General features: G+C 41.5%; 1 protein-coding gene across 1 annotated transcript in view; it reads right to left on the bottom strand.

Moving 5' to 3' along the window:
• The window catches only part of ano3 (anoctamin 3), a 35,646-nt gene that overhangs the window by 4,020 nt on the left and 18,952 nt on the right, over positions 1-12,674 (bottom strand). Inside the window, exons 7-23 of the mRNA XM_069687282.1 lie at positions 11,061-11,195; positions 10,432-10,538; positions 9,362-9,417; positions 9,150-9,271; positions 7,172-7,306; positions 6,952-7,048; positions 6,101-6,161; positions 3,545-3,627; positions 3,243-3,383; positions 2,736-2,900; positions 2,514-2,550; positions 2,281-2,392; positions 1,943-2,000; positions 1,568-1,665; positions 1,130-1,284; positions 817-969; positions 13-163 (exon numbers count right to left, since the gene is read on the bottom strand). Coding sequence (XP_069543383.1) covers positions 13-163; positions 817-969; positions 1,130-1,284; positions 1,568-1,665; positions 1,943-2,000; positions 2,281-2,392; positions 2,514-2,550; positions 2,736-2,900; positions 3,243-3,383; positions 3,545-3,627; positions 6,101-6,161; positions 6,952-7,048; positions 7,172-7,306; positions 9,150-9,271; positions 9,362-9,417; positions 10,432-10,538; positions 11,061-11,195 — 1,866 coding nt within the window. The remainder of the gene's footprint in view (positions 1-12; positions 164-816; positions 970-1,129; positions 1,285-1,567; positions 1,666-1,942; positions 2,001-2,280; positions 2,393-2,513; positions 2,551-2,735; positions 2,901-3,242; positions 3,384-3,544; positions 3,628-6,100; positions 6,162-6,951; positions 7,049-7,171; positions 7,307-9,149; positions 9,272-9,361; positions 9,418-10,431; positions 10,539-11,060; positions 11,196-12,674) is intronic.

The raw sequence follows: 12,674 nt of genomic DNA, 5'->3' as shown, positions 1-12,674 counted from the left end.
GTCGATGCTTACTCATCCTGGTGGTGGTGTCCCTTGTCCACGCATGGGCCGTATTTGAAGGCGTAAACAAAGCGTGGGATGTAGTCGGAGGTGATGGCGATGACGAAGGCGTTGGTGATGACTGCCAGCACGCCGATGCCTTCAAGAATCCCGTGCCAGATGCCTGACAGGAAAAAGGGAGGAGAAGAAACAGTAACATAAGTTCTGTGTGACTTCTGTGTGGCTTATCATTGGTGAAACATTCTTGAAATGTAGCTTCTTTGAGCTTCATTTACTTCTCTTCAGTTAATCATTTCCTATAAGGAGCTTCAACAGCCTCCAAAGACGGTACAAGGACATGTTGTTGATATAAACACAAACACAGCCTATTACCCTAATAGTTTATGAACTGTGTTGCTCAAAATACAGTAGAATTTTTGGCTTCATCACAATAAAGTTTATTGAAGCTACTGTATTGTCAGTAGAGAAAAATTATCTCTCCGCCATTTCCACATTAGATGCTTTCTTCTAAAACATAATGTGTTAATTACAGCTTCAGATTTGTACATGTTTAAGGGGAATTCTTCGTGTAATTACAGGGTAAAATGCCGCAACAAGCATGTGGTCGCATATCATACGGCAGTTGGAGGAAGCTGTGTGTTCTCTGATGGGGAGGTGGGCTGGTGGGAGGGGGTACACCATATGGCCGCACAGACTCAGAGGATATGGGAACATGTCTTTCTCCATAGGAAAGCAAATGTTTAGTTTTGGTAGAAAACGTGGCTCTGATCTAAAAATAAACCAAGAGGTGTGGGGACAGTCGGAGATCACACTGACCTATGTCAGTGGCTCGGGCAGGCATGGGTCTCCTCCACTGAGTGACAAACTTGTAGGCGTCAAGACGAATCTCAATGATGTTGTTGAGCAGAGCGAGGAGAGGAGCCAGCGGGAAAGCTGCTACAAAGATGGTGGTGAAGCCAAACTGGAGGACTGCAGAAGAAAAGAGAAGACGTTTGGATGAACTTCACAGGATGTCCATCTGAAATCTGGCACAAATATTGTTAAAGATTGAGCGAGAGCCATATTCTCATTCTTTATCCCTTCCCTCATCAGACACAAAAATACACTGAAGCAGATTGAAGTGTTTTACCCATTTCAAGGTATTCATCCACGAGGCCATGTGCGTTCATCGGCTGGAGATTCCAGTCTTTGTCCCACTGTGGAAGCTGAGCTTTATTCTCTACATTCTGCCCTCCACCTCCTACTTTCTTCATCTTCCTACGAGACCACCAGTTCTGCAGCAAACTGAAAAATGTAGCAAGTCGCTAGCTGTCAACTCAAAGCAATTATTTCTGACAATGCGCTCTGCACTGCAGGAACCCTTTCGCTAAGCCCCACAGAAGAGGATTTGATGTGTTTTTGCAGGAGAAAATCCTTTTCATATGCTAATGAGCTCACAGACAGAAAAAAATTACATAACGTTTTGTGAAATGCCAATCATTTAAATTTACAACACCGAGGATTAAATGTGACATTTCTAACAGTTGGTAGAGAAAGAAGCACATGATTATAATTACATATTACTTACGGATAACCGAGCTCCATGAAGTTGTTCCAGATTTGTTTGAAGAACATGATGACTCCCATTTGCAGGCACAGATCAATCAAGCAGCCGCTCGGGTGGCACTGAGAGACAAAAAAACATGTCAATAGAAAAACTGTAAAATCCATATTTCATGCCCGATAATGTAAAGCTGTGAGTGAATCCTGGCTGACACTTCATCCTATTCTGTGTTTGCATCATTAAACGTGAAAATCTCACTAATTATAGGCGAGATTTATGCTTTATATGTTAATATACAGACGGATCATTAAAGCAGATGAGTTGCTTGAATACTCTAAATATATCTTTAAACAGAAAGCGATAACCGGCCCACTCGTGGTGATGCCTAGTTGCACTCACCTCCTCCAGCCTCCACCGATTAAAGAGTTTATTGTATTTCCCCGGCCTGCCAGCAAACCTGAGCAGATTGAGATTGACAACATGAGCTGTGAAATTCAATCAGAGGAAAGCTAATAAAGTCTGAGCAGGAAAAAAAAAGGTGCTAATCATTTCTAATGAACCACAGCTGGGCGCATTTCTAGGCAGTGTTTAGAAAAGCTCAAACATGGCTGTACAGCGAGAAGGGAAAGGGAGTCTTGGCAGTCATGACATGGGATCTTAAAACTAAACATCTCTGCACAATCTTTCATTAAACTCACTGTAAACAGGATCTGAAGAGTTCATGGCAGTCAGCCTACCTTCCCAGGAAGAAAGCGATGTAAAATGTGGAGCTGTTCAGATTTACAAACTGGAACAGGAACATCTTCAGAGCGAAGCTGTTCTCCCACTCAGACTCTGTCCGTGGGTGCTCTGAGGAGGGGGAGACAAAAGGGTTGAAGGGCGGACGAGGGAGAAAATAAACGCTTGCAAACCGTTTAGGAAGCAAGAGATAATGATGGTATAAATTAGAAGAAATAAAGACAATGCTCACCTAAATTTGTCAGCAGATAAGCCACCTTTTCATACACCTGCAAGATGATAGTAACAATAAGCATCGACAGGGTGAAAATCATGAGAAAGAGGCTAACAGAAAAAACTCTCTCTGGCCGCGGATGTGACAGTTCCCGGAATAACGCTCTAAATAAATGTTTCATGACATATTTGTTGGACATAGTGTGTAAACGTGCCAAATGATGCTTGTCCAGACACCCACCACGTTCAGAGACATGATGATCATAAAGTTGATGCAGACGCCGGTGCCAGAGGTGGCAAACTGCCAGTTCTTCTTCACAAAATACCAGCCGAGGGAAGCAAACTTCTCCATGGCGATGAGTCGGAAAACCACCACGGCGAACACGGCGGTCAGAACGAGGGAAATCTAAACAGAAGGAGAGGATGATTTATACGTTTGAAAACTGTGAGAGCACAGATGGACTTTTTACTTTAGGTTGTGGAGGTTTCATACTTTTAAATAATGCGAAATCAAATAAATAAAACACTCATCGTTAAAATTTTATCAGTAAAAGTAAGAAAGAAAAAAGGCCACGTTCATTTCATTCATTAATTTTCCCTAAACACAGTAAACATCCAGCAGGGGGCGGTGTTAGGCCTCTTATGGTTGATCATAAACGCTCCAAAGGTGGCACACAACATAACAATGATCTCACTCTGAGCCTGAATCCCAAGAGGGGGCAGATTATTCAAAGATCAAAGGGTTTACCATGAAGAATATTCCGGACACAGACACCAGGAGCCGGCTGAGTTTATCTGAGAACGGCTGGAAAGGCTCGGGCTTGCCGGAGATGGGGTTGACTCGCTCCATCCTGGAGTATTTGGCTTCAAACTGAGGCCTCAGCTCCTCCTGATTCACAACACACATTCAAGTATGAGCAATCTATCTGATGAAGCAATAACTCCTCTTTATATACTGTGTAAGCAGTGTCAAACTTAGAAAAACTGCTGAATTAACACCATCAGCTAATCAAATGATATGAGATCTATTTAACGACAATGCTGACGTACCTCTTCCTCCTCCCAATCAATGAGGTCCCAGTCATAAGTCAGCTCTGCCCTCCTCCTTTTCCAGAACTCCAGGAATACTGTGGCTGCAGAGGGGATCAGGTATCAATCATGTTATCGATCATCTTTGATATGTCACACACAGGATGATTGATTATCACGTGCCTACAGAGTGAACACAATGCAGAACCAAGCGCCACATCATGGTCGGATATCCTCGGCTAAACACAGTCTGCGGCGACATGCACGGGACATTATGGGGAGCGATTACAGCCATCGGTTCACAGACCGCTTTCGACTCTGCGGTGAAGTTAAGGAGAAGTGGCAACAGCAAATGGGCTTTACTCGCACAATGTTTCAGCCCTAAATCGTGTCTTTGTCAGGCGAGATCCATTTTATGTTGAAAGGTTTCGAGAAGAGAAGCTTTCTGTGGGCAGAATTCAGTCTGGAGGCATTGTTTCCTTTGTGTCCGACTCTATTGTGACTTGAGCCGCACACAACACCGAGAATAATGTTCCTCATCTTTTTTTTCTGTCAGAACTTCTCATGTACTCTGGTTTATAGCAGATACATGACACCAGAAAGAAGACGGGCTGCATGGCTCGCACACTGCAGATTCAACACGTAAAGGGTTAATGTATGTGAAAGGGTAGCATTAGCGCAAAGACAGAGAAACATCAGGAGAAGTGCAATCATCTATGATCTGTGATGGACAGCACACTAAAAGTAAACCACTGATTCAGCCCTTTGTCAGTGTTCATTAGACATGAATGTTCATGCGCATGTGTGTTTCAGGAGGACAGACGTCAAATGAAAACTGACACGAGTGCCTCAACTCTCTGCAGCTCTTATTATAATGTATGCATGTTTTATATGTCGGCTGTACTGCTTCTTGTGTATTTGCTGTTGATTTTGTGTATTCTAAAGGCCCATGTAGGGATGGGCATTGCAAATTAGCTTTAAATGCTGTAGTGTGTGGCATCGGTTGCTTCATACTTGTCCCTAATACAAATAAACATTAAAGCTCCTGTGGGGAGTTTTTCGCTGGTTACGAAAAAGACTGAAATTAATAGTGATTTCTCTATATGAGCTACAAAAGCAAACTGATTGATTATTCTGCATGGTTATTTTTAATGCCTGAAACCAACGGCGGGGGGGTAGGTGTCAGATGAAGCGATTTACTACACGTTGCCTTTGTTTACATTTTTCAGGGCATAAATTTAGACTGCAGGACACATGACTGTAAAAAGAAGATGATCCATGACATCATCTTTGGTTTCAATGGATTGTAAAGTTGTCAAAAGGTTAAACAAACACATCCCAAAAAAAGTGCCCTCTTGGATGCCCCTCTGACAAAACACAATGTAGTGCTTAGAGGATGCCCTTAATATGGAGAAAACATAACGTAGTGCCCTCTAAGGTACCCTTAAAATGGAGAAAACATAAAAAAAGTCTCCAGGGCGCCATTAAAAGTGGAGAAAATGGAAGAACGTGCCCTCCAGGCTGCCCTCAAACAGAAGAGAAGATAAAGGGCCATTTATGTTTCCCATTATGCCAGAAAACGTTTTGAGTCTTGGTGAAATAATTGGTCCCTGCACGTTCTTTTAATCGTAAAACAAAATGATTCCAGTGATGAAGATAAATTTGGGACACATCAAGGAATCGTGGCCTTAAAAAGTAACAAGAACGTGAATCCTCTGCTGGAACAACTTTGTCTGCTGTTAAAGATGTTGAAGTTGAATATAGCATGACCCACTTTTGTTTAAAGGGAGAGAAGAAGCAGCCTCTTCTGATGCCTACATTCTGTCCCTTGGGCTAACCAATGTTTCATCTCTATCTCGCTCACACACACTCACACACACACACACACACACACACAGCAGGCACACAGCAGACCCAGAGTGCACTCAGTGAGTGGTGCAGTACTGCTGCTTGGGTCCACATTGCCTGAAGCCGTTATGCAGGATTCGGAGCTGCAGACCTCGGCAAGCGAGGCGGGCTGGACCTCCCTTGGCTGCCCAGCTATCCTTGGCCTTCATTTAGCCCAAACCCAGAACACAATGTGCCAAGTGCTCCCTCTGGGCTCAGGTGATTATTTACCAAGCTGGCAGATAAATGGACCTGGGCCAGACGCTGCACAGTAAAGCTCACTCTCTATATAACAAATATATTATAGTTGTGGGAACCATAGCTGCAGTATGCCGCTATCATGGTGCAATGCTGCAGCCCTGACAGCCTAATGATACGGTCTCCCTCTGGAGAAATGTTTAATAATCCAACTAATTACATCAGGACCAGAAGTGTCACTGCAGGTGTTCAATCAGAGAAACCTGACTTATGATTTATTTCCTGACAGATGTATTACAGAGCGTGTGGATTTGCGCATCAGCGTCTTCACTGTATTGAATTCTCGGTTGAAAAGCTTAATGTGTTCGGAGGAGTCGAGTGACGAGCGGAAGCACAAGCACTGACACACTCTTGTATAAATACATTTGCTGTAATACAACAAGTGTTCACAAAAGCAGGATTAGGGACAAACAAAAAGCAGCCTCCACCTACCCCAGATAGCCATGAAGATAGCAAAGAACACAGTGCCGCCGTTATCAAACAGATGGGTCACCTAGAAACACAAGCACACGAAAGGCTGCTCTGAAAATGGGCTTTTTGAAAGGATGTCATCATCGGTAAAACTGAAATATGACTTTAATACATTTTCAATTTCCACAGCTTCACTTTTTCTTTTTGACAGTCAACATTGTGCGTCAGAGTTTCCTGTCGTAGAGTTTCAATCCACACATTTCTTATAAGACAAAGTTGACATTTTGGAAAATAAACTTCGTCATGATTTAGGTTAGAAGATTGATACCATTCCCACAGCGTTATGACAAATATAAAGCGACAGCCAGCAGGAGTTAACTTAGCGTAGCCTAGCTTAATTTCCATTAACACGAGCAGCTAGCTAGTTCTGTCTACCAGTTACAAATCTGGCTCATTTCACCTCTAAAGCTCACTAATGAATGTTATATCCTTTTTTATTTAATGTATACAAAGAACAGAAAGTATAGAAATGAAGTGTTACCTTTAGCCCAAGCAAAGCTAGTTGTTTCCCCCTTTTTGCTGGACTTTGTGCTAAGCTAAGCTAACCGCTGCTGGTTGTAGCACTATTTTTAACTCTGATATGATATTGCTGTTAATGTTCTTAATCAACTCATGACAAAAAAGGAAGTGTATTTCCAGAAATGTAAAACCAAACTTTTAAAATATTGTGTCTTGTTTCTATATCTTGTAAAAAATGAATCAAACAGATATCCAATACACAAGTGACACACTGCAAAACATTCACAGTTCCATGGCCTCTGTGATCTTAACACACTGATGTGACTAAGAATGAACATCAGAACTGCACTGACCTTGGCGTAGACACAGCTGTCACTCAGCGTCCACGGCTCACAGGTCTCCTCACACATAGCACACATGACGGTATTGTTGGCTTCACAAATCTCTTTGCTAATGAGACAAAAAAAAATCAGCACATTAAAGCAACAATTAGGATTTATATATTTTTTTTTTACATTACTATGAATAAAACAAAGTAGGCTGTATGGTATTATGCAGGTTATGTGAACTGACCTGACTTGGCTAGAGTCCATCGTGAAGAGACCATAGAGGAAGACGAAAACGCCCACCAGGGCAGCAGGGATCAACATGCCGGTGTACCAGCCCAACCACGCAAAGTAAAGACCGATTTTCTCACCAAAGTACCGCCTGAGGGAGAGAGGGAGAGACCAAGTGGTCAAAATTCACCAACAATGTGTGCGTACAGTTAATTAATCATGATCCTCCGCAGTGACGTTGTGGGTGTAGATTGTGTACCGCGAGGTGGCTGTGGTAGATTAATGGATAGTGAGGCTTCTCCACTGAAAGGTCACAAAGTATAATGTTGTGGTGGAAGATGAATCAATAACTGTAACTGCTTCCTAAACCACAGTTGTCAAGGATTCTTTGAGCAAGACGCTTAGTTTATAGCAGCTGTTAAGCAGCTCTGTGGCGAAAAGCTGGATCAGTAAACTCACCGGGAATAACGGCTGAAATAAACTTCTGTTATAAAAGTAGAGACGAGGGATATGGATATAATCGCTCACAGTGTGTGTTATCGTTTTGGGCTTTTGTTCTGGTCACATGATGAATGTTTAACAGCTGAATGTTGCACTGTGTTTACAAGCTAGTCGCCAACTTTGTCTGTCTGATGTTCGGTCCTGAGGTGGTTGTGTACAGTGTGTTTTAGAACACTGCTCCCTGCTGCAGCAGAAAACCAGAGCTATACATCTTAAAACTGAGCTCAAACTAACAATAAAGAAGAAAGAGGGAAGCAACAGACTCTGTTTTTGTAGGTTCAGCTACAGGTTTCACCTTCCAAATTATCTCCACATAGTCATTTGACAGATTTTCGGAAGGTTACAAGAATAGTTTTCAGCTGCTTTAATTTTAAATAAAGCAGATCTGCTAATTAGATGGAAATGTTGGAAGTATAGCTACTTCGATATCACTACTTTCATAGCAGTTAGCCTGTAATGAAAACTGGAATCTGGTGGAAAGTCTGGCTCAGTAGTAAGTAATAATATTGACTATAAGACTTTCATGTAAATAAATGTCTGTTAAGTCACCATCAATCCCCGAATGAGGTAACACAATGGTGATTGAGCCCCGCTGATGAAAGCCTTTGTATTTGCGGAATTACAGACTGGGTGTCTGGTGCGACACAAGCAGCGCCCAGTTAGTGACGCGTTTTCCATCACCCAGCAGTGGTTGGTCTGCCAGAGAGGGTAGGCGGAGCTATCTACTATGTCTGAACAAACAAAGAAAAGATCGATGACTACAGATACAACTTCAAAAATAAGTGAAAATCCAAAGAAAAAGAAACAAATTCGACGCTCAGATGAAGGCAAACAAAAAAATTAACAAGGAAAATCAAGAGTTACAACCGGAGCCAACCGTGGACGTCACACATGCAACCCTCTGGATATCTAGGAAGTGTGCTCCCGCAATTACTGTTTATCGCCATAGGTGTCGCCAAAGAGAACGAAACTGAGATCCTCAAGATTACAACTTTAATCTGTACATGATTAGAAATGAGTATGAAAATGTGTCCCCATGTGTCTGTATGCAAAGCTAGGCTCATACCTCCTGGATCCGGCTCTTTGACAGAGGTATCTATTTTCTCATCAAACGCTCAGCAAGAGAGTGAATAAATATATTTCCAAAATTGTCAAACTATTTCTTGTCACTGAGTCTACTCTTCCTTTTCTGGTGATAAAAAAAGGCAACTGTTCAAGTGGTTTCGCCCTCGACTGTCAGTTCACAAATATCAGACATATCCAGATCCTGCAGAGGAATTAAAAAGCCTGTTCAAACAGCAGACTGTGCTGAAAACTGGATATCTTTTTAATCTTCTATTTATACAGAGGGATGGACAACTGGGCTTGTTCCATTTAAACAGCACATCCTGAATATGATCAAAGAAACAGCGAGGCTCATAACCAGGACACTGCAGCTCATTTACTGAAACACAGCTCATGATGCTTGTGTCACCTGCTTCACAGCTGATTACCTGATGAGGTCCAGAGGCTGGTATTTGTACCAGATTCCCCAGCGGGCCCAGCGCTCATACAGAAGGTGTCTGTGGTTCTGGGCACCGTGTGTCTTAATTGGGTGTCTGCTCTTGTAACCACCCTGAGGAGACAGAGAGCAGGGACATTTACGTTACAGGAGGAGTTTTACAGTTTGATCATTTGTCAAACAAGCTTTAAAGAAGCTTCTCACCTCGTGAGGAGGAAATGCAGCCTCATACGTGTTGTTGCCCAGTAGCCGATTGATACCTGCAGTAGAATAAACCATGTTAAATGCTGCTTATATACCAGTAGAAAAGTACTGGCCATAATGAGGAGAAGGGTCCATTAAGGCAATTATGACCACAACACATTAGGAGCTCTACATACTCAGGTTACAATTTCTGCACTTGAAAATAACCTTTTTTGCAGACGAGAACTACTTGGAATAAAATATGTCCTCAATCACAATAAAGCAGTAATGAATAAATAATGAATAAATGTTATATTTTTCATGAGAGTAGTGCATTCATTTGCATTGTCATCCCCCGACTGAAGCACTAGATAATGAGAGCGCAGGCAGAGAGGAGTGGATTTGTAAAGGATTTTCCACTCTTGATGCGGAGCTGATCTTATTTGTTGGAGAGCAGAGTGGTCAACAGCATTAAAATATTAATGTGAAATCCATTCCAGGCCTTCAAGGCCAAACTTTAATCAGCAAAACATGTCGCCTCTAGCCAGAAAAGATAGTGGAGAGGAAGTGGATGGACAGTTGGTAACTTCGGATACCAAAACAAAAAGAGAGAAAAACAATGGCCAGAAGGCGAGGAGGGATCAGCCACAGGTTGGACGAGATACCAACAGCTCAGCAGCTCAGCACAGTTTAATCATGCCAAAGCAAAACAACAAACAAAGGTATAATTGCTAGTGCTCTCTAAAGTCAAATTAAGAGCTAAATCTAGTGGCTTTTACTGGTGCCCCAGATGGTTTAAGCAGCAAGGTAATAAACACACAGAGAGAAAAAATCTTAATAATTATGTTTTATTGAATTTACTGTTATTCCTTTGCCTGCATTTAGAATGTACTATTTAGGGCTGAGTCTCAATACTGATTATTTTACAATATATTCACACTATGCCCCTTCTCAGCGAAGATAATGGTCCTAAATAGATCATTATAATAGACTGATGTACATTTTTTATAAATGAGCACAGCACTGATGTGATACTTCAACATATTGTCTGTGAGGGGCAAGAAGACAAAGAAGCGAGCGCGATGCCTCACCCATCTTTGATTTTCCTTCCTCGTACTTGGTGCGCTGCAGGACGTGATGGACTATTCTGCTTCTGGTCGAATTGGAAAAGAAGGTCGCTCTATTGTTGATGGTGAAGCTGGGAGGAAAATAATCGCACATTATTTCAGATATTCATCATGTCACAGCGTATCAATATCATCCAGCCTCAGCGCTCACTGACAGCTCAGCCAATAATGATGCGACATTCATTATATCCTATGGTGTAAAAACTTTGTGTTCATTCCAGCATCATTATTTCCAAAAGAACGTCAAGGATGACGAGTAAAAGAATTATGGAAATAATTCACTGACAAATGAGATAAGATGATGCCTTTCATCAAAGACATGCGTTAAGGAATGGGGGAGAAATCTAATCATTTGATGAGCATCTGCTGCTGCATTTCGATGTCTTATTTATGATCAACTTGTCTTTATCTTTATGACTTCTGGATTCAATTAATAAAATATATATGACTTGTATATTTTATAGCTTTGATGCAAATTTTAAAGGCTCTTCTCTAAATCCCACATCCAAAGCTGATACAGACACCGCCACTATATGACATTCTGATAATGAGTTTCTGTGGTCCATGCAGGACTGTGTATATGTCCTCCTTACTGATGCATGCGTGCTCTGCTGAAGGGGGCCGTGTAGCAGTCTGTTTCCTCCAGGTCAGGCAAGGCCTCTTTGTCCAGCTTCATGGGATTTCTGGGAAGCCAGCTTTTTATCTGTCGACATCTCAGATGAAACCTGCTGTGCGGAGGCACAGAGAAACAGGATTAGCGACACAGATTATCATGAAGATTGTTTTCTTTGATATTGGACAGTGGCTCCAAGCCCCTTTCCCTAACATAACCCTGAAAAGCTTGCGCCATCCAACAGTAAAAACCCTTTTACACACACATGCACGTCTACATGCACGCATTGGCCTTCATACTTTTTCATTTTCACACTGCTCATGTCTCATATGAGGATGGGGGTCACTGATCCAGGATAACAGCCTGCTAAATCCTCAAAGGATCATTCTGTTTTTTTAATATTTCAGGCATGATTAAAGTATCTGGTGAAGTCTGAAGACAGAAATTGATTTCATAAATTGTATTTTCTTTTTCTGTTAAATTAACTTAGATTGAAAGAACTGAACAAGACAGTCTACAGTCGAGCTAGCAGCTCTGTGACACTGTTAAATGCTAACATGAACATGCCAGTAAACCCACATTGCTAATGCTAACATGCTGATGTTTAGCTGGTATAATATTTGCCATTTTAATCATCTCAGTTTAGCGTGTTAAACATTGACACTTAATGAGAATATTAATTTGCAGGTTTTTAAAATTAAAAAAACTAAAGAATTGACCATTTTCACATGGGGGGCATCTTCCTCTGACGTCGCGCCAAGAGTGGAGCTAAAATGTCATACTGCTGTGTTCCGGGTTGCAAGTCATATAAACGTACAGAGTCTGTGAATCTGTTATCATTTCTCTGCTTCCTAATTGATTAAAAGCTGAAAAGACAATGTGTAGTGAAAATTTAGAGGAACATCAGGCTGTGTTTCAAGTTTAAACAACATTTTTGTCTGCGACTAAACAACAGCTTAGCATTTAACAACCTCCTAGCTAACTTAAACGTTTGATAGTGATACATAACAAGGTAGTAAACGGGTAAACTCGTAGCTAACGGTAATGTTAGCTAGGAGTTGGTTGAATGCCATGACAACAGCTAAATTAAGCAGTCAACCACTTACTAGCTGACTTTACTGTTTAATAGTAAAACATGACAAGATAGTAAACGGGTAAACCAGTAGCTAACAGTAATGTTAGCTTGGAGTTGGGTGAATGATGCCATAACAACAGCTAAATTAAGCAGTCAACCACTTACTAGCTGACCTTACTGTTTAATAGTGTTACACAAGAGAGGGTGTAAATTCCTAGCCAATGATAATGTTTGCTAGCTAAATTTTAGCTCAGGATTTGTTAAGTACTTAGCTGCTGTGACTTAGCTTTAGGTACCTAATTAGTTATCAAAAATATGGTTAATTCATTACCCATTGTCTTGACAGTTGCTGATCAATTAATAATGATTTGTCTAAATTTCTACTTTTACATCATTTGCAACCTATAACACAACCATACAATAAAGTATTAAAGCAGCAGCTGAACAGAATTTAAGCTCCCCACCCTGAGCATTGCCTTAGATAAATGGGCGCCATGTGAATATGGTCAATCGGCACAA

Source organism: Semicossyphus pulcher, unplaced genomic scaffold (assembly GCF_022749685.1).
Source record: "Semicossyphus pulcher isolate SPU_LCO1_2020_fin unplaced genomic scaffold, fSemPul1.0.p SCAF_8, whole genome shotgun sequence".
NCBI lineage: Eukaryota > Metazoa > Chordata > Actinopteri > Labriformes > Labridae > Semicossyphus > Semicossyphus pulcher.
This window is presented reverse-complemented; position numbering and strand designations above follow the sequence as displayed.